Source organism: Mytilus edulis, chromosome 10, assembly GCF_963676685.1.
Source record: "Mytilus edulis chromosome 10, xbMytEdul2.2, whole genome shotgun sequence".
Taxonomy (NCBI): domain Eukaryota; kingdom Metazoa; phylum Mollusca; class Bivalvia; order Mytilida; family Mytilidae; genus Mytilus; species Mytilus edulis.
Window position 1 is genome coordinate 44,615,535 of NC_092353.1, and position 24,915 is coordinate 44,640,449.

Consider the following 24,915-nt stretch of genomic DNA (forward strand, 5'->3'; position numbering starts at 1 on the left):
CACGTAATAATTTCTGAATTTACAATATATAAAACTGACATAAGCACTAAGCAGTGATTGTCTTTATTAGGAATTCTGTTCTATATCAAACTTAAATAGAAATCTTATACAAGCACTAAGCAGTGATGATTTTAATTCGAATTTCCATTTTACATCCTTGTGTACACAGATAAAATAATCATATGCAAAATAAATAATTACCAAAAAAAGAGTAATAATTGAAATTACTAAAATAAATATGGATATATATTATTGCACATAAATAAATTACCAGTTAGATATGCTGCCTAAATAATTTGTTCATACACTAAATTTATAGCTACAATATCATGTTATACTGTGTTAAAGTTTCATATTTTGTTGCTAAATCTATATTATGCATATAAGAACTTCTAAATTTCTGTTTCCTTTATATGGATCCAAGTAAAATTTTATATGATACCAGGTAGCATAGATATATAATACTCCTATGATGATAAAGATTGGCAGTGTTCTAGCTACAAAGTTTGAACAGGGCGTAGCGCCCGCCTATATTTATTGATGCCCTTGCCATTTTTCTGTCATACCTCGGGCGCCCTGCCGTATCAATAGTGGAAAAATCAGTAATTTCTGTCTTTGAAATACCGGTAATAATTTTTTCATGAACAGGAAGTTCAGTTACCTGTGCAAACTGTCAAATTAAGTAACCTATTAAGTGCATGGCTTCTCCTGACAGCTTTTGTGTCAAACACATTGTTAATAAACACCAATTACCTTACCTTTAGGTCATACATAATTTGTGTATATCAACAAAATGAGTTACTTCCCCTTATTTATCATCTGTTCGCAATATATTCCTTAAATTTATGTTTCTTTTCGTAAAAGGATTAAATATAAAATTAATTTAATTTTTTCAGTGACATAAATTAACAAGTAAAATTGCCCTTTTTCTGACTAGCACCCTGCCCTTTTCAAATCCTGGCTAGAACACTGATGGGGCAACAAATGTATTCATACAATTTCTTGCTGTTCGTTGGTTTTGTTTATTTTCATCTTTATCTACGAATTCAAGTAACTTCATTCAGTGGGAAAGTGAACTTTTAAGCAAAATTACAATATCCATCATCTAAAATATTTATGACTATTTGGGCCATTACAAAAATTAATGTTTTTTTTAGCCTTAACAATGCTTTTATTTTTACACCTTGCCTATAATGGTCTGTTAGTTTGTCTATCTCTTATCAGGTTAAAAAGTAGATTAAGGCTAGTTTCCTATGAATTTTTAGTGATTAAATGGAAAAATGTGAACAGATTTATACTTAGTTATTACAATACATTTGTAATAAGTCAATTAAATAAATAAATAATCAATAATCTAAAAAACAAAAAATGACAAGTTTTTGCTCCCTAAGACTTTTAAATCACAACAATAGCTTATAAACAGTAAGCTTTAACAAGTCAAATAATGTAACTAGAATATATTTGTTCCCAAATCACGGTTGGTTCATTATTTTATTGTACTATTTTGGATGAAATAGGTACAAGAAAAACACCATCATTTCCAAGAATACTTTGGACTTCCTCATCTGGTTTGTCACTCATTATAATACATTTGTAATCAACTTAAAAAAGTAACAATAATAAAGAGAAATACTGTGAATTCACTTATTTTCGTGGGTACCAAGTTTCGTGGATTGAGGAAAACTTGCATTTTTGTTGATATTTTATTTCATAGTTTTTCAAAATTCTGCATAAATTCCTATACAACAATTATAATTCGTATGATATTTGAATTTGTGGTTCCCGGGTTACCGCATAATCCACGAAATTTGGTATCCAATGAATAATAACGAATCCACAGCAAGACAAAATAAGACAAAATACAAATATTTGATCCCTTAGAATTTAAAATCACAACAAAAGCTTCTAAACAATAAGCCTTTCCATGTCAACAAATGTAACTAGAATATAATTGTTCCCAAATTATGACCTTGACCCAGGTTCAGTCCATCCTTTGTACTTTTCCAGTTCACAAGCCACAGCAATAGTAAGTCTATCATTATTCATAGTGCTGACCACCTGCATTCCTAAAGGTAAGCCATCTTGACTGAGGCCTAATGGGACTTGTGTAACAGGATATCCTAAAGCATTGAAAATACCAGTATAGGCAAAATTAAATGGATAGAAGATAGGTTCATTATGGTATGGTGCTATTTTTGGATGCGATGGGTACAAGAAAACACCATCATTTCCTAGGATATTTTGAAATTCCTCATCTAGTTTATCACACTTTTGAGCAAACATTTGAGTTTGCTGGTCAGACATTCCGTTGAAATTTTCCGCAATCCCTAATCCAATAGCGGGTATAGTGTGGTTTGATTGTCCTACCATCCATTTGGCAAATTCTTTAAATGCATTGACTTTTCCTTTCTTATCAGCCATGTATTCACAGAAAGAGGTTCCGCCTCCGGCCAACATTTTGGCGGACCAAATCTGAACACTAAATTTCAGTTCATGTATATTTACTTTCTCTACACTTACACCTAAAGTATTCTTCAAATATTCCACTGCCTGTAATGAAATAAGTCAACAGTATCAATATTGAACCCCCTTAAATTATACTGGTGATGTTCTAGTTAATTTTATCATTCATACAGAAAAAAAAAATATAGAAATATGTTACTGCAGCCATTGATTTATGATATCAAACTTTTAATATGAATTAATGGAGCTTTATTGTGTGAAATTTTTAGTGTAAATATCAGACTGTTGGTTTTCTTGCTAAAATTGTTTTCTTTTTTGTCATAATGGGGCCTTATATACCTTACAGTACAGAAAAGATTATGCCGATTTTTGAAGGACGTATGGTGATCTATAGTTGCTTATAACCATGTTCTTTGGTCTCTGGTGGATAGGGATCTCATTAGCAATCATATCACATGACCCTATTTTAAAGATGTTTCTTTGAATATTGCTCATAAACAACCAAGTTGAAGCCAACCTTTATCTGAGCATCTTTGAGTTCTTGATCTACATTACTGACAAGCAAGCTTCCTCCATCATCTTCCATATAATAAAACTTCAATTTACGCACATCTACCTAAAATATACAAAAGTCAAAGGTCACTTTATGGTTAAAATAATAATGTACAAGAGTCGACATTCTAAAAAATGTATTAAGGTCAATTGTCACAAAATAATTAAAGACATTCTAAAAATTTACGAAGGTCATATGTCACAATATATTATTTAACAAGACTGAACATTCTCAAAAACATCCAAGAGGTCATAGGTCTCAAGAAGATATTAACAAGAGTAAACAACACTTATGTACTAATAGGTCACAAAATATTATGAAAGATCACCTCTTTTTAAAAATTGAATGTAGGAAAACCAAGTTAAGATCAACTGACTTATGACAGAGAGAAAGGAGTAGGTCCGGTAAGGGCCGATTTTGGCCTCAAATTTCAGGTTCATTTAAGGAAAGTTTTTGGACACTTTTTAAGCACTTAAGTGTCTATTTCAATTGATTCGATTAGTTTATGTGAAAGATTTTAACTGATTTAGTCATTAAAAACGTTCTGATTCAAGCTTAAATATGAAAAATCTATCAAATATGCCAAAAAACGTCACTTTTCAGATGGTTTTTGTCAAAAATGAAAGTGGCCGCATCCGTCTTCATCCTCAACCTTTATATATGTTTTGTGTTATCATCAAATACAACTTACATTTCAATATTATGAATGAACACGAATGCGGCCACTTTCATATTAGACGAAAACCGTCTAAAAATTAACGAAAATGCTAAAATTTTGAAGATTTCAGTAATTTAGCATGACTTAATGATGCTAGAACGCGATATTTGTGCATTGTATTGTCAAAAACAGGTCATATTTATGTAGCAGAAGCATTTTACTTTCCAAAATATAGCTTAAAGATTACATTTTCACAATTTTCTAAAACTGCTATATTTTGGGGCCAAAAAGGAGTCTTACTGAACCTACTCCTTTACTGTAAGACCATTCTATTAAGCGGTCGTAAATAAAATATTAATTTGATCAATTCCATTATATACACCTTTTTAATGAATGACAATAGCCCTTTGAATTTTTTAAGCATTTGTCTATGGCAAATTTTCTTTTTAAGTATTACTTTAAAATTCTTACATGTTGATCCAAGTTAGCTTCAGATGATTTTGGTCCTGCATAAACTTTGAGTAATGGTAATAAATCTTCCGAATATCTACACATAGGTCCAGTACTTAGTAAATCTGCATCACTACCATCAGCTATAGGATATTGCCCTTCATTTGGAACTAACCCTATAACATATACAATTAAATACTTTAAAAACTAGTCTTGCAGAATCTGACAATTCTTTAAAAACATCAATAATTTAATCATGATAATAAGATCTTGCTCTATCCTTAGACATTAATAGCTAAAGGTACCCCATCTTTCCTGAAGCATAATGGTACTTACGTCCAGTACTAAGTAAATTTTTGAAAACAGATTTGAAAACAAAAAAAAGTTTATGGCCTACAATCTCTTTGAAGGGTGACAGTTTTAGATCAGATGCAGCCAAACAAATTACCCCAAGTTAAAAGAGTTGCTGAGAAGTTTTCTAGAGTTAAAAAAAACCATAAAAACCTGTTCTTTTTCCTAGGCAATATCAATGACCTTGTCTTAAAGTGTTATCATGTTCTCTCTCTAATTGACTGAGAAAAAACATTCTCAAGAAAGTAGCATAGGATGTAATAATTATTCCACAAAATAATCAAAGGAAAACAAAAATGGCGACTATAGTCTTTATATGTGAGGAGAGATAATTCTAATTTAAGACAAAATTTGCAGAGTTTTGCAGGAGAGGAAAATAATATGACGTTAGTTTTAATCATCTCATGTTATCAACAATGTAGCTTTATATTTACAAATGAATTATCTCCCTTCTTTGGTTTCAAACATCACTGATGAGTCTTTTATACACAAAATAGGTGTCTGGCCTAAATAAAAAGTTTCAATCCTATGGGTATCTATGAAGAGTTTATTCACATATATTTACAAATGAATTATCTCCCTTTACATATATTTACAAATAAATTATGTCCCTTCTTTGGTTTCGAACATCACTGATGAGTCTTTCGTACGCAAAACAGGTGTCTGGACGACATATAACATTTCAATCCGAGTATCTATGAAGAGTTTTAGTTATCACATATATTTACAAATGAATTATCTCCCTTCACATATATTTATAAATGGTACAATTCCTTTCAAAATATATAACAGTAATCTGTTGAACTATTTGAAAGAGTTTGGCTCATACATTTTGTATCCTATTTTCTTGCCATACAGAAAATATCCAGTTACCTTTGGAAGGTCTGTGTCCAAATATACCATTAAAGAATGATGGCATTCTGATACTTCCTCCAATGTCTGAACCAATTCCCATTACTGATGCTCCTGCCGATATAGCACAACCTTCTCCTCCTAAAACAAATAAATAAATATATGTAAGACTAAAACTTCATAATAAATATATGTAATTCTAAAACTTACAAATAAATATATGTAATGCTTAAACTTGATAATAAATATATGTAATTAAAAAACTTACAAATAAATATATGTAATGCTAAAACTTGATAATAAATATATGTAATTCTAAAACTTACAAATAAATATATGTAATTCTAAAACTTACAAATAAATATATGTAATTCTAAAACTTACAAATAAATATATGTAATTCTAAAACTTACAAATAAATATATGTAATTCTAAAACTTACAAATAAATATATGTAATTCTAAAACTTACAAATAAATGTATGTAATGCTAAAACTTGATAATAAATATAAAGTTGAGAATTAGATTCTTTATTTTTAGAATAAGTAGTTGTTTGTCCAAAACCAAAAAGGCAACTTTTTCAACAATAATCCAATTGAAGTTTACATGTGATAACTTCAATTTCTTTATTTTAACTTTGAAATTTATCTAGCTCTGAAAATATGTTTCTAAAATTTATTTTTAATTATTCACCCTATTCCGACATCTAAAATATTCCAACCACCTACATACTAAAAAATTCAATGACACCAACAACAGTGTTTAATTGCCATGTTTGTATGCAAATCAACAAAAATCTGTGAAACAACAGATCTTTTACACTTTCTGATATGAGTCAACTCTACACATTGAAGAAGGAGAATATTGAATCCATTCAATTCAGAAAAAGTATTATTTAGTAAATTACCAACCTGAACTTCCCCCAACAATTCTGCCAGTATTGTATGCATTTTTTGTCCTCCCGTACAATCTGTTAGCAGACTCATACCACATACATAATTCACTAACATTAGTGATGATAAAGGGTATAGCACCAGCTTCTTTTAATCTTTTCACAACTTCTGCATCTTCTTCTGCTACCACACCTTTCCTTATTACCAGTCCAGAGGCATGGGGCATACCTATGTAAGATAAATAAAGTATCAACCACCAGTCCAAAGGCATGGGGCATACCTATGTAAGATAAATAAAGTATACGACACCAGTCCAAAGGCATGGGGCATACCTATGTAAGATAAATAAAGTATCAACCACCAGTCCAAAGGCATGGGGCATACCTATGTAAGATAAATAAAGTATCAACCACCAGTCCAGAGGCATGGGGCATACCTATGTAAGATAAATAAAGTATCAACCACCAGTCCAAAGGCATGGGGCATACCTATGTAAGATAAATAAAGTATAAGACACCAGTCCAGAAGCATGGGGCATACCTATATAAGATAAATAAAGTATGAAACATCTTGCTCATTATTAAGTTCTATCTTGAACGTTTGTATTAAACTCCAAAACATTTGCATTTTATATACATGTATATGATTTGATTTGATTTTTTTAGTGTTTTAACGCTACTTTTAAGCACCCCTTTTTGGGCTATTTCGTTGCGGCCAGTTTTTATTGGTGGAGGAAGCCGGCGTGCCTGAAGAAAACCACTGACTTAACCATCCTAGTCAATTAAGATTGGAGTCAAGTGCACCTTCACAAGCAGGGTTCGAACTGACAACCTCAGTATTGACTTGCTAGTGATTACAGTAGTAACTACAAAATAATGTCCTTAGACCATTTGGCCATCGAGGCCCCTTTGTTTATATGACCTCACGTTATTAAACCTATTTAAAAGGAAGGACAGGGCGAGATTGTTGTAAATAGAGATAATCTCTAATGCAGCTTGCTGTATGAATCCGATAAAATGTGCTTCTATTTTTTATGTGAATGCTTGTAGTCATTTTCTAAGTATTTGATGATGAAATACTTTCTCATGTTAGCATTTCTTCATCTTATTTAATTTATGTTTATTTTGTTGTTAATTAATTTTTCAGATGTCTGTCTGTTTTCAATGCCAATATATATCTAACTGTCCATTGTCGTTGGTCTTGAAAAAGCACAACAATTGTCTATTGGGTTTCTTGTTTTTATTTCCTGCATTTCTTCAGGCAACAAATTATAGAATGTTAAAAGGACTTAACTATTCATTTATTAATAATTTTGTAGTATTCTGTGCCTATTCTGTAACATTATTATGTTTACCTTTGACCCCAAAAGCTTCCTTAGCAGACAATGGAACTCCAAGAAATGGTGCATTTACAGCAGAATATTTTCCATGACCCTCCTTTTTATCCAAAATATCATCCACCTTTTGTGCATCCTTCAAAGCTTCATTGTATCTTTCACCTATGATAGCATTGACAATGGGATTAATTTCTTTTGCTCTGTCAATGTAAGCTTCCATCACTTCTACTGCTTTCACCTGAAATATTTAGGGTTTTTTGGTAAGTTATAAAAAAGAAGCTAGCTGAAAAATAATATCTGCTTACAGAATATTTTAGGTCCAGGATTAAAAAATATAAAAATAGGAGTAAATGTCTAAAATACCTTTTCTACTAAGACATTCACATTTTCTTAATAATGAAAAAATTAAAATCATTTTTTTTTTAAATGAGAAGTGACGAAAAAAAATCAAGAAGACTGAAGTTAGAAAAATAATTTTTGAGTACTTATATTACGTAATGAAGTGATTGTAAATGGGAAAAAGCTGATGTCTTTAGGGGGATTTTTGTCATCGGTTTGCTGTTTCATTAGAAATAGCCCTTAATACTTATTCTAAACATTTAATGTGCAAACAAGAAATCAGTTAGATCACATTCTTAATTTAATTTCTAAAAATAATTTTTGTTATCATATGTGGTTTTTCACCAGGAATGAATAATATTATCTTATCTAATCATATAAGATTTACAAAACATCAATGTATGGGTCTATGGGAGTCTATTTCAAATTTTATCAAAATCGTGAATACAATTTAGGATTTAAAGTTTAAGTAGATATAGTAAGATGTGGTGTGAGTGCCAAAGAGACAACTCTCCATCCAAATAACAATTTAAAAAAGTAAACCATTATAGGTCAATGTACAGCCTTCAACACGGAGCCTTGGCTTACACCGAACAACAAGCTATAAAGGGCCTCAAAATTACAAGTGTAAAACCATTCAAACAGGAAAGATTTGTTTCAAATTTGTTCACACATGCACATCCTTGCATACAAACAGTAATTATAAAAGATCATCCTTAAATGGTCATAGATTTAAAGAAAGTCAAATATAATTGAAAATCTATAAAGTTATGTCCCATTTTTTCAAATTATAATATGTTCACTATATATATCTGGAAAACACACACAACAGATAACGAAAAATAAGAATTTTTGAAAAGAAACCTATGATATTTAAACATGTCATACTTGAAAATGAATTCAAAAGCCTGTTTTATTTATTATAATACATCTTATAGGAAAAGTTGTATTTAAAAGCCTGATCTTGACCTAAAAGTGTTTCTAAAAATAAGATAAAATCAGTAAATATATCCTTTTTCCAGGAAGAAACTTTGTCTCGTCTTTACTAGAAATTCTATTTATTGATAAAAAGTAAGTTACCTATTTTCATTTTTACAGAAAAGAAAACTAAGGATGTTAGAAATCATGACAATTGAATTCTTTTGATCTTTAGACAGTTTTTAAACATAATTTTTTGACTTTTTGATTTGATATGTAATTATTTAAAAACAAGAATGTATTCATAGTACAAGGATGCCCATCTTGCACTATCATTTTCTATGTTCAGTGGACCGTGAAATTGGGGTAAAAACTCTAATTTGGCATTTAAATTAGAAAGATCATATAATAGGGAACATTTGTACTGAACTTCAACTTCATCCAAAACTAACTCGACCAAAAACTTTAACCTGAAGTGGAACAGACTGACAGACAAACTGAAGAACGGACAGATGGACAAACGAAAGGATGCACAGACCCTAGTTGGGGTAAAAAAGAAACAAAATTAGTGCAGTTTGTATATAGTAGTATTTCATATCTCACCTCTTTATTTCTAATCATTTTGGCCAGTCGTGTAGCACTGTGCAAACATAGTTGTTGTTTTATCTTTGGAACCTTTTCTGAATCGCCATAGATAATGTTGAAGATAATTTTCAGCGACGGTTTCATTACCAGCCCAATCAAAAACAGGAAAACTCTTATTATCTTCTCAAGTAAATGCATTTTGGGTTGTCTTGTTCTCTTAATCTGTGTAAGATAAAGATAAACAACAATTATTTACCAAAAGGACTTTTAAATTGAAAAAAACGATTTTCCACGTCATCAGAAATTTTGTCATATGAGTACTATAATAATCTATATATTTTTACGATCTGATGTAAGGCCTTTATTCATTTCCAATTTTAAATACTTATTGATTATAAACTGTTTGTCATATGATTTTTACTATGCCAAAAAAAATGCATGGGTCAATGTCTATATTCTTTAGATGATATAACTGACATCATGACAAATCTTATCATAGTGATATGTATGTCATTTAATTTCATATCATTGCACTATAAATAAAATACACGACTTTTTATTTTTAAATATTACAATAATATATAAAAGATTATATAAGTAAAAATTTAAACATAAATTATAATGTTAAAAATATTTACCTGGAATGATAATTATGATATAAGATATAAGTTTAAATGTTCGCTAAATTAAGCCTTGCTAGTCATGGTGATCATTGAACTTCGATCAAAAGCGTAACAGGAAATTTTTACACACAGTAAATTTGCTTAAGTGACTTTTCATTTATTAGTTTCTATAAATACTAACCTATTTGTCAGCACTTTAATTTGACTACAAAATAAATCCTTCTTTTAAATTCCTTGTTAGGAAACTCTCATTTTAGCATTTAAAAAATTTAGAATTTAAATAATTTTTGTATATATGAAAAACACTTACTAAAGGTAGGTTTGCTTCAAAAATAAAATAAATATTTCTATTAGTATAATACGATTCTGTAGCATCCTTAAAGGAAACCACAGTTGTTGTAAATAATGTTTACAAGTCAACACAACTACATGTACAAATCGCTTAATATTAGTTTATAGAAAAATTGTATACCTCGCTTTCTGTCCAGTCAATAATTTCTAGAACTAAAAAAGGGAAGTTAAATTAGATTTAAGCTTGTATTGTAAGAGACAAGAATAGCAAAGATTGAGAACTTTTGTTATAAATCATAGACCAAAAAGGGGGGGGGGGATAACAACTCAAATGTGACAGAAAGCTAAAAACTGTTATGCACAGCCACTGTAATTGTGCTAGTTTAGAGGACAAAATCCTATAATGCCATAAAAGTTGGCTTTAAACAGTTATTGACAATGTTTGCGATGTTGATAAGTTTTTATCAGTAGACAGAATTTAAGCTCACCAAAGTATCGTGTCCTCCTTTAAAACTGCAACTGTGGTTTTTATCAAAAATATTTTATTTCAAATAGTTTAAAAGTTGCATTATATATAGAGAGCACCCAAACAATGCCTCATAACATAAATTTCATTTGTACTTTGCTCAAAACAGGATAGATTCAATACATGTACTTGGCAAAACCTCACATTCTACATGTTTTCTATATACTTGTGCAATTAAATTACAAATACAATATTATAACAATGTATAGACATTAAATATATGCATGAATTTTGAAACTAAAATCTCAAGAAAACATACAGCAGGTTCACAGAAGATTCATGTCCTCCTTTTAAAATTGTAACTGATTATTTTTACTCATGATTTCATTTGAAATAATTTAAAAGTTGTATAGACTTTAAATATATGCATGAATTTAAAACACAATAGTGTCTCTTTTGAACAAAATTAAAGGTCCCTCAAGTTTGCAAATGAAAACTTGCATGCTTTTTAGAGATTTTGTATGTCATTAAAAAGAAAGAGTTAAAACAACAACAAGATGAAAATTAGATCTTAAAGATGTGTTGTTTGAAAGTCTTCCTACAATATTGTAATAACTGATATTGGTTTGGAGGGATTTTTAAAGTTCATTACAAAAATGCTACCATCAAATCCTTAGTTATAAATATGCAGGGCCTTACACAGAATAATATCTATGTGTGTCTATAGAAAACAACAAACAAGAAAATTTAATAGATATTAGAAAATGTAAAATGGATGATCCCGCACAAACAGGAAATATTTAATAAAAGTCTTAAAGATTTGTGAAACAATACTTAAAAAGACAACAATATACAAACATAGTGAAACAAATGACCTTTCAAGTGCGGAAATAATTGTCAATTTTTTTCTCAATTTGCAAAACATGTAATACAATACAAGTTCTTTGTTTTAAAAAGATTTTGCTCATACAAGTATATTACTTGTTTATAAAGTTCTGCAGTGGATTTTAACAAAATAATTTAGTAACCAATAATAATAATATGGTGTAAATTTCATTCTATGTTCATGCATGCTAATTCTTGAAGATGGATGACTTTTTTATAGTAATTTTTGTATAAATTTATTACAAAACTGATGACTGAGTCAAGCCATTGAAAGTTTGTTTAATGTTGTGCCCGCCCAAGGTTTAATTAAGGGTTGAATATTTAAATACATGACAATTATGATTAATCTGCCCACATTATTTTTTTTTTTTTTATGGTGGGAGCACTTCCTATCAAACAAGTAGTTAGAATGAGCCTCTTGAATAGGTCACTATTGTAAGTTTCGTGATAAATGAAAAATTCTACTAATTGTAATGAATTATATGACAAGGTTGCTGGTTGAATCATAGAATCTGATTGATATCAAAAAGAAGGTATTTTTTTACAAAGGCCACTAAAACCATAGTTTTAAATGCATCAGACCTTTCAAATTGTTTTATCTCTCAATGAAATGGTGTTATCATGATAGCAGTGGGTATATTTTTTTCAAATCAAAGGGTACATATTTTTGCTATTCAGAATATATGAACATGATGAAACGGTGAAGGACTGGATTTTTCAGTTGCTCACCACTACCGTAACATAATTGGAGAGGCCCCCAAGCTTTATTGGCCTATCTCAAAGCAGGAGCCTGTAGTTATGACTCACAACTGTTTTTCATTTGTTGCAGTCTTTTTAGTTGTTTTTTATCTATCTCGTATTATTTTTTAAATGGGGCACTCAGTTTTTTCTATAGTATTGTTAAACATTCTGTTATCCAGAGCCTTTTATAGCTTAGTTTAACAATTAAATGATATGGATTATCTTATACTATTGACTTTCAATTGCCAACATCCTTGTCTTGTGGTTTTTTAAAGTGTCTTATTAACAATCATGACATATCTTTATTTTAATGATACAAATCAATTTAAAGTACTACACTGTCACTGACTATGTGACAGTAACTATGAGAACTGGGATTTGCTAAGGTTTATTTTTTAAAAGATATTTTTTTTAACATGTGATCAAATAATACAGGTAAATAACATTCTTTCAGTAGTTTGTTGATCTGTATACTAGAATGGCCACTGTCACCAGTTAAATAACAAACATCGCACAAAATCTCTTAGTTTTAAATGATTTGTTCCAGAAAAAAGTAATTAATTCTATCAAGGATTTGTATAGTAATACTATACAAATCCTTGATTCTATATTAAAAAAAAAAATCTTCAAGCATGACCAAGAAAAAATGTGGAAAAATAAATATTTGAGTGAATTTTCAAAGTCCAAGGACCTTAAATCTGCATAAAATTGTCAGACTGGAACAAAATTCGGACTTGATCTGTAACTTGCCATGATAAAACATTGTATACCAAATATCAATTTAAAATCTTCAAGCAAAAAGAAAAAGGGTGGAAACTGATTTGCCAGACTGACGGATGGACAGACGAAATATGGACTGAGTGCAAACCTAAAGTTCCCTTTCCACTTTGTTGGTAGTGGACTAAAATGCACTTGCACTTTATATTCACTAACCCAACTACATTTACAGTGAAAAGAATAGTACAAAGCTAAGGTATTGACAGAAAACAAATTAATACAAATATCACGTCATGAAATTATTTGACATTTTATTCCCATAATAAAAAAAAATAACAATTAATCTTTAATATTATAGTTTCTACAATTTCTAACACCAAAAAAGGTGCAAGAAGCTTCTTTGTGTGTTTAAAGTGGAGATTAAATTAGTTAGTGAATTGATGTCTTTTTCTACTTCCCAATAATGAATGTTTATAATAAAAAAAAAACTTCTGAGGTGTCAAGCAACACAGCTAGTCTTCTTCAATTAAAAAGTATCCAATATACTATGAACAATAAAATTATTTATTTTCTAGAACTTATTTTGATTCTCCATTTAAACCTTACAACAAAATAGATTTAATATTTGCATTCTATAATAGATCAAATTTATTAGTTCAGTGTATGTTCACTTGTGTTAATATGTCTTTTGTTTGGAATCCTGCTAACATGTTTAACACTGCCACATTCTGTATGTATGTGCCTGTTCCAAGTCAGGAGCCTTTAATTCAGTGGTTGTCATTTGTTTATGTTTCATTTTTGTTTTTTGTTCATTTTTTCATAGCAATTTAAGCTATATAGGTCCCCAAAAATTACTAGTGTATTTAAAACCATTCAAACGGAAACACCAAAATGCCTCATCTATATAAAAAACGTACAATATTATAATATTGATCTTTTTACTTGCAAATAACTTTATTTTTCAATCAGTTTGATAAACTTACTTATGAAAAGGATTCATATCTAAATAGAATTAAATTTAAGTACTATGATCTACTATAGAAATCCTTGACAATGGTAGATCAGAAACAAGTGAACAATATCATCATGATCATGATGCCATAATATATATAATTTTTGTAGAACCTTAAGTGGGGATAAACTTTTTTCATAAGTGGGGCAAGTTGGTTAACAAGAGCAGGTGATTGTCATTGGATTTGCTGTTCAACAAGCCAATTCATGTCTGGTTCTCTTTTTCAAGATCCAAAATATGTGTATTGCCTATTTGATTGAAGAAAAATAATGTAAGAGTTAAAGATTTTCATAAAATTGGTATACTCAAACTGTTCTTTTATCAAATGGTTACTTTATATTTGTGTCACATGACTCTATACTCAGTTACTTGAAAACGAAAGTAGAATTACTATTATCTCCCCTTTTTCTAATACTTATGATAATTTATTTTTTTGTAATGTTTCGAAGTTCCTGTTGTACTAAAATTTGTGTATTGTGATGCCTTTAATAACAGCAATGAACTAACGTACTATTTTGTTGTCTGGACGTCCTTCTAAATCTTAAAGATGTGCTTTTTGCGCCAAGTCGTCCTAGTTTTTACTCGGAACTCCTCCAAGATTATTCGGTTCACTCTCGAAAGATCATAAGAAGTTGTGGGAATTTTAGGGAATTTCCATTTGAAAAGTCCCTCTATTTATTACACACAATCTAGAAACAGAAACTCTGCAAGAATTCCCTGCTTATTAGCAGAACAGGTACAGTGAGAGTTTGGAATATATATAAAACGGGTTATCAGATGATTCTTTTTTTTTTAAATTCCAACGGCATACCAGTTTAAATTTAAAAGTACGAGTATTATCTATAGAATTTGATGTCAATATGGGTGGTAACTTAAGGAAGTGCTGAATTTATTTTAAAAATCTTATTATAACGCTGGATAATTCCTACTAAAATTGTTAAATGTCATACTTGTGCAGCATTTTACCCCTTTGTCAATGTTTGATCTGATTTAATTCTATTATTGTTTCAATGCATTTACTAAGACACTAACCTAGCATAATAATAGTAAAGACTCAACTTCAAGGACACGAAGGATGTGATCTACTTTTTTCTTCTGTTGAATTGTGAAAGTTACCTAGTGTTGGCCGGACTAAGACATAGAAACAAGAACAGTGATCAACAGTTGGCTTGCAATGAAATGATGATCATCCTGGAAATACTCTTTTCATAATCTTTTTTTTTTTAAATACAATGTCTTCAACAGAAATACACCTGGATCCAAATTACACAGATTTCATATGCTGGTAGTTTGGTATATAATTATTATATTTTTAAACTGTATTATTGTATATTGAGTTTCTCTAATTCTAAGAGTTGATTTATGATATTTCTGCACTCTCAACAATTAACTTTAAATTTTATAACTTAACCCTCTACAAGCCTCCGTCTCAAACACTTATAATATTTCATATCAAACTTGATGCAGTGGTAGAATTGTTATATAAATGGTAGTCAAAAAATCTGTTTGTTCTTACTAAAACATACCAAAAACAATGCACTTTGATATATCATGTATGTCTGTAGTCACTGTAGAGCTAAATTTATATTATTCTTGGAACTGATTGGTTTTTCTATTGATCATTTCAATGCAGAATGCCATGGCTATACATATATGTTTTTTTTATTGATCATTTCAATGCAGAATGCCATGGCTATACATATATGGTTTTTCTATTGATCATTTCAATGCAGAATGCCATGGCTATACATATATGGTTTTTCTATTGATCATTTCAATGCAGAATGCCATGGCTATACATATATGGGTTTTCTATTGATAATTTCAATGCAGAATGCCATGGCTATATATATATGGTTTTTCTATTGATCATTTCAATGCAGAATGCCATGGCTATATATATATGCCATTCTACATTGAAATGATTTCATCAATTGACAAATTGCATCTAGTAAAGCAATGTGTCTAAACTAAAATTTGCTTTAAAATCTCCTTTTTAATATATATTGCCCAGTCAGAAAAGAATTTATTTACTCACACATGTTTGTCTTAGTATAAGAAGGCAGTGATTTTTACCTTTCATGAAACAAATCATTACATGTACATGTAGGTGTATCTATATCGCTTATCATGTTTATTCCTTATTATTTTGAGCTAACTAATTTTTGTGACTGTTCAACAAGCTTTCACAAGGGCTTTGTTATTTTTATGTAAAAAAAATAAAAATCTTCCGTGACAAATTTCAATCCTGCATATATATTTAAAGAATACAATTTTTTTAAGCTAGCAAATTGTAGTTGTACATATATATGCAAAGTGGATTTCGAACAGTCCTAATTGGGACTTGTGTGGCTAGAGATATTCAGTTTTAATCTTGTATAATAGGTGATTTTGTTATCTAACATGTCTAATTTGCTATCTAACATGTCTGATGGAGAAGCCTTAAGTAAGGTATGTAAATTTTATTCATATTTATATTTGATAGGATATAATGATAGGAAGCATGATGATGGTTATCAGATATAAGAAGATGTTGTATAAGTGCCAATGAGAACACTCTTAATCCAAGTCACCATTTGTAATAAGTAAATCATTATTGGTCAAATAACCCATAAATCATCCGTAAATCAACCTTACAACAAATTTGAAATTTACAAATTTTGGCATAAGTATATATATCCTGTATAACTTTATTCTTACAGTTAAATAAAATCGATATGAGTGATGTTGTACCACCATTCAAGAAGAACTTCAGAGATTGCAGTCCACACATGGCAAATTCCTTGCAGGAATCGATACAAAATGACATTGATACTTCAGAACGAAACAAGACGTTTTGTTTAAAAAGTTACCATGTTTACAACATAAATCTACCCAATTTGACTCTGTATCCTGAAGGTTTTCGACACTTCTATTTGTTAAATATCCTTGATACAGACATTAGACAAGAACTTCAGGACAACAAAGTTATCAATTGGTGTCGTTCAGCAAAAACATTATACCCTCTGAAAACAAAAGGTAAAATGCTTATAAAAATATCATTATATTTAGTACATGTATATATTTTATAGATTATCATTGGTCATCTGCATATAGATCTATCAATGAACTTTCTATGAAATGACCAATGGTCCTTATTTTACCTATGACGACGTTTTTAATTTCATTGACAACCACACATGCGTCCTTAGTTTCTAGCGATAATTTTTCATATCACTCTACTGTGCTGAGAAAGGTCAGTGAGCAATATCAAAGGAAAATTTCATTAAAATAGCGATAAAACAAATTTATTGTGAAAATACATCTCAAATTCCTTGTGGAACTGAATGTTTTCAAGCAAGATAAACTAAAAGTTGATGTGGTAGTTTTAATGTATTTTGCAGCAATGTAAAAAAAAGAATGGAGATTTATAGTGATTTCTTGTCTGTTGGATTCAGAGTATGACAGAATATACTGTGAAAGGCTTTCAGACCAGGTTCAAATTACAGATATCATGTATATATGTTAAAGTTAAAATGAGGCATTACAGTTATTAAACTGACTATAAATCAATGGAATTAAAAATGAAATAAATGTCAGGCAATCCTTTATATCAGAATGACATATAATTTACAATGATTTTACAGACCAAAAATAGTCAACCTGTTACATCTTCAAGGGCTGCTTCTTATATAAAAAGTGATGTCGACCTAATGTATTTAAGAAAGAAATTTTGGTTCTTGAAACATAAAACTAAAAAAAACCAAATCAAATTGGCAGTACTTCTGATAAAAATACTTTTTGATATCTCTTGATATATCAAAAAGTATTTTATTAGCAATCAATTTTTAAAATTACATGATTTATAATATATTTTTACCATCATGATGAGAACAATATTATAACTGATTTTCATGACAGTACTATTCAAATTATATCTAGAGCTATTTAAACCATTGTCAGCTTTCTCTATGTGACTTTTATTTATCAGTGGCGGATCCAGGGCGAGGGTTCTGGGGGTTGGAATCCCCCCTTTATTCTAACAATCAATGCATTTGAATGGGGACATATGGTTAAACCCCCTTTTGAAAATGGCTGGATCTGCCCCTGTTTATAAATTTACATATCATACACCTTTTGGTTTCAAACCCTTTTTCTAAACAACTCTCTTAGGACATATTTCTTTATGATGCATATTTTAAAACATTAAGAGGCAGACATTTCATATGGTTGACATAAAAGTTCCAACCATATGTTCCCATTAAAATGCATATATTTTTAAAAAGGTGGGGGTTTCAATCCCTAGAACCCTCCCTCTGAATACCTTTGTTTGGCTTTTTTTTTTAACATTATACATATAAATCTTGGTTACAGCTAACCATGATATAATGGATATTTATAGGTGATGGAAATTGTTTGCTCCATGCTGTTAGTATGTGTCTGTGGGGACTAGAAGATGAAAGTTTGTTATTGAGACGATTACTGTATGTTTCACTTGTTCAAGACTCCAGCACACAGAAAAATTTCCAGAGAAGATGGCTCTTACGACAGAGAAGAATGAATCAGGAAAGACCATTTGGATTCAATGCACAGCTAGATAAAAATGTAAGTTATCAATTTTTTTTTTTTTAGTGTCTAGTGATGCTAGGTGCAAGAAAAGGAAATTCTCATAACATCTACCCCTGATATAAATATATATCTTAGATAGTGGTCTTCTTTGATTTGGGTAATAAAAAAAAAACATAAAAAAGTTTTTGTTTACGTAAAAAATATACCGGTAATGAGATTTTTAATATATATTTGGCTGAAACACTTCAGGAAAATATCCTCATTTAGGATCAAATTGCAAATGTTATAAGATAATAATATGGTAAATTCAGAAATGATTACAATGTTTTAATTAAATGCAATGATAAAAAGAATGGCATTCATAATTTCAGAAGTGATTTGCCTTTACAAAAAAATTGCAATCAGAATTAAATAGATCTTGCATTTTTATGCGTAATCAGGCATTTGCAATAATAAATGCATTTCCAGAAAAGTCTGAACTCATGTCTTTGAGAAAACGATTAGGCATTTTAACAGGGCAGATCTTTAATTATCCAAGGATTTATAAAGTACAACTTAAAATTAGTCCTTGTATAATCTATATAAATGGCCATTTCAAAGAATCCCCAATCTACTTTTTCTATCAGATATAAAAATAAACTTCCTGTTCCTGTTTGAGCAAATTGCCACTTCTGGGATCTAACAAATTTCTGGTTTTATCTGATTATTCAGTGTTATTTTAATCTTGTTATGCTATGTTTTATTTTAGCATAAAAATTCTTTTGATGTCAACCATTTTGAAAATACACATGTAATGTGAAAACAAATTTAGAGATTTTTTTAAAAACTGCAAAGTTGTTTTTTGAGCTTCATTTATCATGTTTATAGTAACTTCGTGTCCATTTATTATTGTGAATCAATCATTTCTGGTAAAATGAAAGATCTTATAAATGCAGTTGCATAAGGTTTGTAAGAGAAATCATTACTGAAGTTATAAATGCAAGTTTTTAGTATTGTCAAACTGAGGCTGAGTGGGTAGTACAGTGTATTAATAAAAACCTTGCAATAATTTCTGAATAAGCAGTATATCAAAGAGCCTTTTAAGAATTATATAAATGATGGTGAAGTTTCGAAAAATAATTTTATGCTTCTAAAATGATATTCTCAATGAAATATTTTTGTAATAAAATGGACTATTTTAGAATTAATTAATATTTGTAAATTGTAAGTGGTTCCTCATGCATGATACTGGCTTTAAGTAAAGTTAAGTGAAGGAATTTTTATTTCATATTTGTTGTGAGTTTTAAAACTAACTATGATAAAGATATAAACATAGTAACACTTCATTGAAATTTAAATTGCTTCCTTGAAGTGTTACAATAGATTACAGTAACACTAATCTACTTCCTTGTTCGGAAAGTAAATCAATACTCGACCTTGTCTGGTATTGAGTACAAACAATTGTCTTAACCAGTATACAGTGCCAAATTGAGTAGACTATAGGTAAAAAAATATAAAATGTCTAGTCAGTGAAAGGAAGTTCAAAAGGAAATGATAAGCTATAAATATTTGAGTTTAGGTCTATTCCTGGTGCATTTTATGTTTTATAAGGATATAGAGACGAGGTATTGATATTACATATAAATTATTTTCTTCGACTTATGGATTTGTATTACCACTTGCCCACCTCCTACTCAATATCTTCAGTCTTTAACACCTTATTTTATGTAGTATAGTACTAGTTATCAATGTTAGAATTAGTTTGGAGCATTTTAGTAACAGGTGATGTCATTTTTTAATTGTTTTCCAGTGTATCAGTAAGCCAGTTTTATTCATTTATATTTGTAGACTTGCGGGGGGCAAATGCATTGAAGACCCATTCAAATGCATTGAAGACCCATTGGTGGCCTTCAGCTGTTGTCTGCTCTATGGTGGGGTTGTTGTCTCTTTGACACATTCCCCATTTCCATTCTCAATTTTATTGCATATGTGTACTGGTATTTGCAAACACTTCTTGTGTTTTACTTTACTACACAACTTTATTCTTTCAGGAATGGGAAAGAGAATGGGAAACTATAACCAATGCAGCCATTGATCAACAGAACAGAGAAGCCTTTTTACCGTATGATACATTAGAAGCTGTTCATCTTTATGTTCTGGCAAATATTTTAAGAAGACCAATAATTGTTCTGGCAAGCAAGAATGTGAGATCTGTTTACGGAAATAGCGTCCAAGAGTGTAATATTTCTGGAATATATTTACCTCTTGAATGGAAGGAAAATGAAATTTACCCATCGCCTATCTTGATTGGATATAGTATGAACCATTTTGTACCATTAGTAACTAAACAATCATTAGAAAGAGATAATGACGGTGAGCTAGTTGTCCCCCTTGTTTTATCTGATCAGACTCCTCTTTTTGTACAATTTCTTTTACCAGAGGAAGAACCTCTCGTCCAAGATTTACTGAAAATGTATTTAAAACTAAAATCTGTGCCAATGACTACCCAAGACTCTGTTTTACAAATTCCTGTAGCAAAATTGGAGTTTCAGACAATTCAAGATCATCATAATCTAGTTCAAGATCATTTATCTGAATGTTTGCAGATCTATGGGTTTTGGTCTAAAGACCCTTCAAGGACACCCCAAGCCCAAGAACCTCCAGTTTTTGTAAACAACGAATATCGTGTAGTTGATCAAGAAAAGGGAACTATTACCTGTCAGCCCAAATGTTGGAATGAAGGATGCGAAATGTATGGTGCTCTGTCCATTGCTGGATACTGTCATAAATGTTTCATGGATTATACACGAGATTACAAGCGAAATGAAGATGTGGCAGCCCAGAATCGGCAGATAGAAATGGAACCTACTGCACCACCAGCATCTTTTACTACACAGCAAGTTTATGAAATGTCTATGATGGAGGAACAATGTAAAAATAAATGTGGAAACCGAGCTTCCACAAAAACTCAACCATATTGTCATGAATGTCATCCTTCTGATAGCCGCAGACATCCACCTCCAAATTCCAATATGCCATTATCATTACACGAAACATTGTCTAAAGGTCAAAGTGAACCAATTGATGATCAATCATTATTTGGCACTGGCCAGTCAAGGACTCCCCCGGGAAGTGGACATCAAATGAATAGACAATCACCTGGTTTCAGTAATTCATTTACTAGAATGCAACCTGGGGAATTACACAGGCAGCAGTGTTCATCACCGCACTGTAAAGAACATTGTCTAACACTGCAAGCCAATAAATGTGCAAAATGCTTTGTTACCACAGGATTCACCGATTTTTCTCCAAGTCATGAAAACAGTCCACCTAATTCCAGGCCTGCTGAGGCTGCAGGGGGTAGAAGTGGGCCATCATCGCAGACATATCTTCTGAATGACTTGAATGACTTAAGTGGTGCACGTAATCCACCAAATTTAAGATCCTTCAATCTGGAAGATCTTCGATGTAAAACTCTAAATTGTAAGAACCCTCCTCATTTCTTCTTAGAAGGGTATTGCAGTGAATGTGCCAACAGTAGAAATAAGAAAACCGAGACTTATTCTGTGCGTACATCTGATCGGACTCAAGATAAAGTTATGCAGACCTCGTTTGTACCTACAACTGCAGAAGGTAAAAATATCTGTCTTATACCTGGGTGTTATGGTCCTATAGAGCAGGGAGGACTATGCCATTCCTGTATAGTTAGTTCTAGAAGAAGCAGTGACCCTACAGAGTATGGAGCAGAACAACTAATAGAATCGGCTACACCATGTCAACATATAGCTCCAGACGAGGTCAATCCTGTCATAACAAGCCATAAAGATAAAGTCAAATGTGCGTCACCTGTTTGTGAAAATATGATTTACCCGCCAAACCAAATGTGTGAAACTTGCACATCAATATTGGCTGGTGCACATGCAAGGTGTAGGTCAACTGAGCATAAAAGACTATCACCAGGTATATATATTTTGGTTTCATAATCTCTATAAGTTTTCACATGCAGTTTTAATACTGTGGATTCATTTATTTTTGTGGGTACAAAAAATGTATCAATATTCATGGATTGCTGAAAACTAGCATTTTCGTTGATTTTTGATTTCGTGGTTTTGGCAATCTCTGAATACAAACCCTATTGAAAATATGTAATTTGTTGAACATTTGAATTTGTGGTTCACCTGTTCCCACGAAACCCACGAAAAATTGGTATCCAACGAATAATAATGAATCCACAGTAAAGTTTTTCTGCACAAGACATTAAATGTGTGTTTTAAACCTCTAACAAGAGTTAATGAGAGTTACAGCAAAAACCGTTCATTTGATACTGTAAATTGAGAAATATTTTTATTGCGATTATTGCAACAGAATAGGAATGGCAAAAAATTTAAAAAAAATTGATACCAGTATTTGTATGCACATCACAAAATCTCTTTTTATTTTCATTTGTTCTACCAGCCAAATAATAGACCACAATAAATGCACAGACAAATTTCTGAGATTATAGTAATAATTTTTTAGCAGTTGTTCAGTTAAGCTTGAATTTTATTGAGAGCATTGTAAAATAAGTTACAAGATGTATGAAATGAGATTGATGTACCTCAGACTGATTCACTGATAGATTTCTTTGTGTTTCCTGTTACTTATTTAGTCCTTATTATAATGGCTGGTGGCACTTAGGGCAAGGATTTGTGTACCTGAAACATTCATAAAAACAAACAAAAAAGACATGAAAAAAAATATCTGATTGTTTATGTGGATCTGCATTGTATAATAAATAAATTTCTACTTACTTCCCCTTACTGAACAATTAAGGGCTTTCCTTGATTCATGCTTGATCTGAGTTGTACTGTAATCTAAGAGAATATTGGTTGTGAAACAATTCAAAGCAAGGCTAACAATACTTACATAAAGTAACATTATACAATCCTAAAATAATGAAATAACATTTGGAACTATAGTTACAAGGGAGTTAATCAAATTTACATACATGAAATACTGTTTCCTGAACACAACCAATATGCCTTACCTGAACATCTACAGTTTTTAAATTAGGAATGAGATCTCCGCTAAAAGCTGAAAATATATGTACTAGAGTAGAATATTTACTGCAAACGATTCCAAATATTTTTTTGACATTATACACAATATATTATTGCCAAACAGTATACTGTAAACCAACTTATTTTCGCGGATACTTTATTTTTCGTTTTACCCTTTCTAGACCACTTCGCGGCTATTTAATTTTCACGATTTTCTGACTTACCTGATGAAGTTTAATAAAGAATGATATAAGTTTTAAATATTCGTGACTATTTATATTCGCGTTATTTTTTTACTCGCGAAAGTCGCGAAATTAAATCGCTCGCGAAAATAAGTTGGTTTACAGTATTCAATTTAATCATTTAAAATATTCTATCAGGACATCTTTGAATATTTATAAGGTTTTATCAAGACACCTAATTTGAATGCTTCAAAATACATTCACCAGAACAGTATTCAAACAGCTAAACAAATCAGTAGTCTTCAAATTTATTTAGTAGATCATCTATTCATTTTGAATATTTATTTTCATTGAAAAAAAAAAATTGTGTTAAAGCAATTGTATTAAAATAATTATTTTTACTATTTTTAGTACAACATGGAGTGTGTTACTCCCCCTCTAGACATAAATGTAAAGTTGTTGGATGCCATTATTATGGAGATTCTAGGACTCAAGGCTACTGTTCTAAATGTTATGAAAAAGGTATTGTCATTACCGTTAGTTGCATTCAGATAAGGCTAAAAGATAAAATACTTGTTTATATTAAGTGGGTCTCATTTGGGTCTAAGAGTGACGTGGGATTGCAGATTTTTTGTAAGCGTGACACGTGAAAGTCAAATTATTGTGCTGTGAAAACAGGAAATGAGGTTTACCAGGACACAGGAAATTACAAAAAAAAAGAGAATTGCTTACGTTCATAGTGTAAGCAGGGTACGGGAATCTGACAAAACAGTAAGCAGGATCCAGGATCAGAACCCCCAAATGAGACCCCCTTTTAACATGCATAAAAATAATTAACTGGTTAGGACATACGCATATTTGAGTCATCTTGAAAATAACCCTTTAAACCAGTGATAAGACAGAAAAATTTCATTAATAATCAAAGTCAGTATTTCCAATTACAAAAACATACCAACAAAATACATAAATTACTTGATTTGCAGTATTTACATGATTTACAATGAAACATTTGGAGAAAAAAAACCAATTTTTAT

At 30.6% G+C, this 24,915-nt stretch overlaps 2 protein-coding genes across 13 annotated transcripts in view; one reads left to right on the forward strand and one right to left on the reverse strand.

Annotated features, from left to right (window-relative positions):
- The window catches only part of LOC139491263 (tumor necrosis factor alpha-induced protein 3-like), a 36,680-nt gene that overhangs the window by 7,401 nt on the left and 4,364 nt on the right, over window positions 1-24,915 (forward strand). For 3 of the 9 annotated variants that reach the window (XM_071278797.1, XM_071278795.1, XM_071278796.1), the window contains 4 exons: window positions 16,836-17,151; window positions 18,515-18,717; window positions 20,712-22,620; window positions 24,293-24,403. In XM_071278797.1, the coding sequence (XP_071134898.1) occupies window positions 16,851-17,151; window positions 18,515-18,717; window positions 20,712-22,620; window positions 24,293-24,403 (2,524 nt within the window). In that variant the 5' untranslated portion in view covers window positions 16,836-16,850. Of the gene's footprint in view, window positions 1-8,920; window positions 8,967-14,650; window positions 14,961-16,835; window positions 17,828-18,354; window positions 18,718-20,711; window positions 22,621-24,292; window positions 24,404-24,915 lie in introns of those variants that run through there. The other 6 variants (XM_071278799.1, XM_071278794.1, XM_071278802.1 and 3 more) reach the window with 6 other exon arrangements.
- Window positions 47-14,728, reverse strand: LOC139491265 (fatty-acid amide hydrolase 2-like). Of its 4 annotated transcripts, none has more exons than XM_071278805.1 (8): window positions 14,641-14,728; window positions 9,417-9,620; window positions 7,575-7,794; window positions 6,239-6,448; window positions 5,349-5,468; window positions 4,146-4,300; window positions 2,981-3,079; window positions 47-2,550 (listed from the first exon to the last, which is right to left on the reverse strand). In XM_071278805.1, the coding sequence occupies exons 2-8, from the start codon at window positions 9,594-9,596 to the stop codon at window positions 1,963-1,965; spliced, it is 1,572 nt and encodes a 523-aa protein (XP_071134906.1). In that variant the 5' UTR covers window positions 9,597-9,620; window positions 14,641-14,728; the 3' UTR covers window positions 47-1,962. The 4 variants fall into 4 exon arrangements, with proteins under 4 accessions (XP_071134906.1, XP_071134905.1, XP_071134907.1 ...); XM_071278804.1 differs by having other exon boundaries at window positions 14,645-14,723; XM_071278806.1 differs by lacking the exon at window positions 14,641-14,728 and adding an exon at window positions 10,203-10,332.

Coding starts and splice junctions, on each gene's coding strand:
- LOC139491265 (XM_071278805.1), bottom strand. CDS start 9,596: ATGCATTTACTTGAGAAGATAATAAGAGTTTTCCTGTTTTTGATTGGG. Junction 5,469..6,238: donor AATTGTTGGGGGAAGTTCAG/GTTGGTAATTTA, acceptor TATTTGTTTTAG/GAGGAGAAGGTTGTGCTATA. Junction 4,301..5,348: donor TGGACACAGACCTTCCAAAG/GTAACTGGATAT, acceptor TATATGTTATAG/GGTTAGTTCCAAATGAAGGG.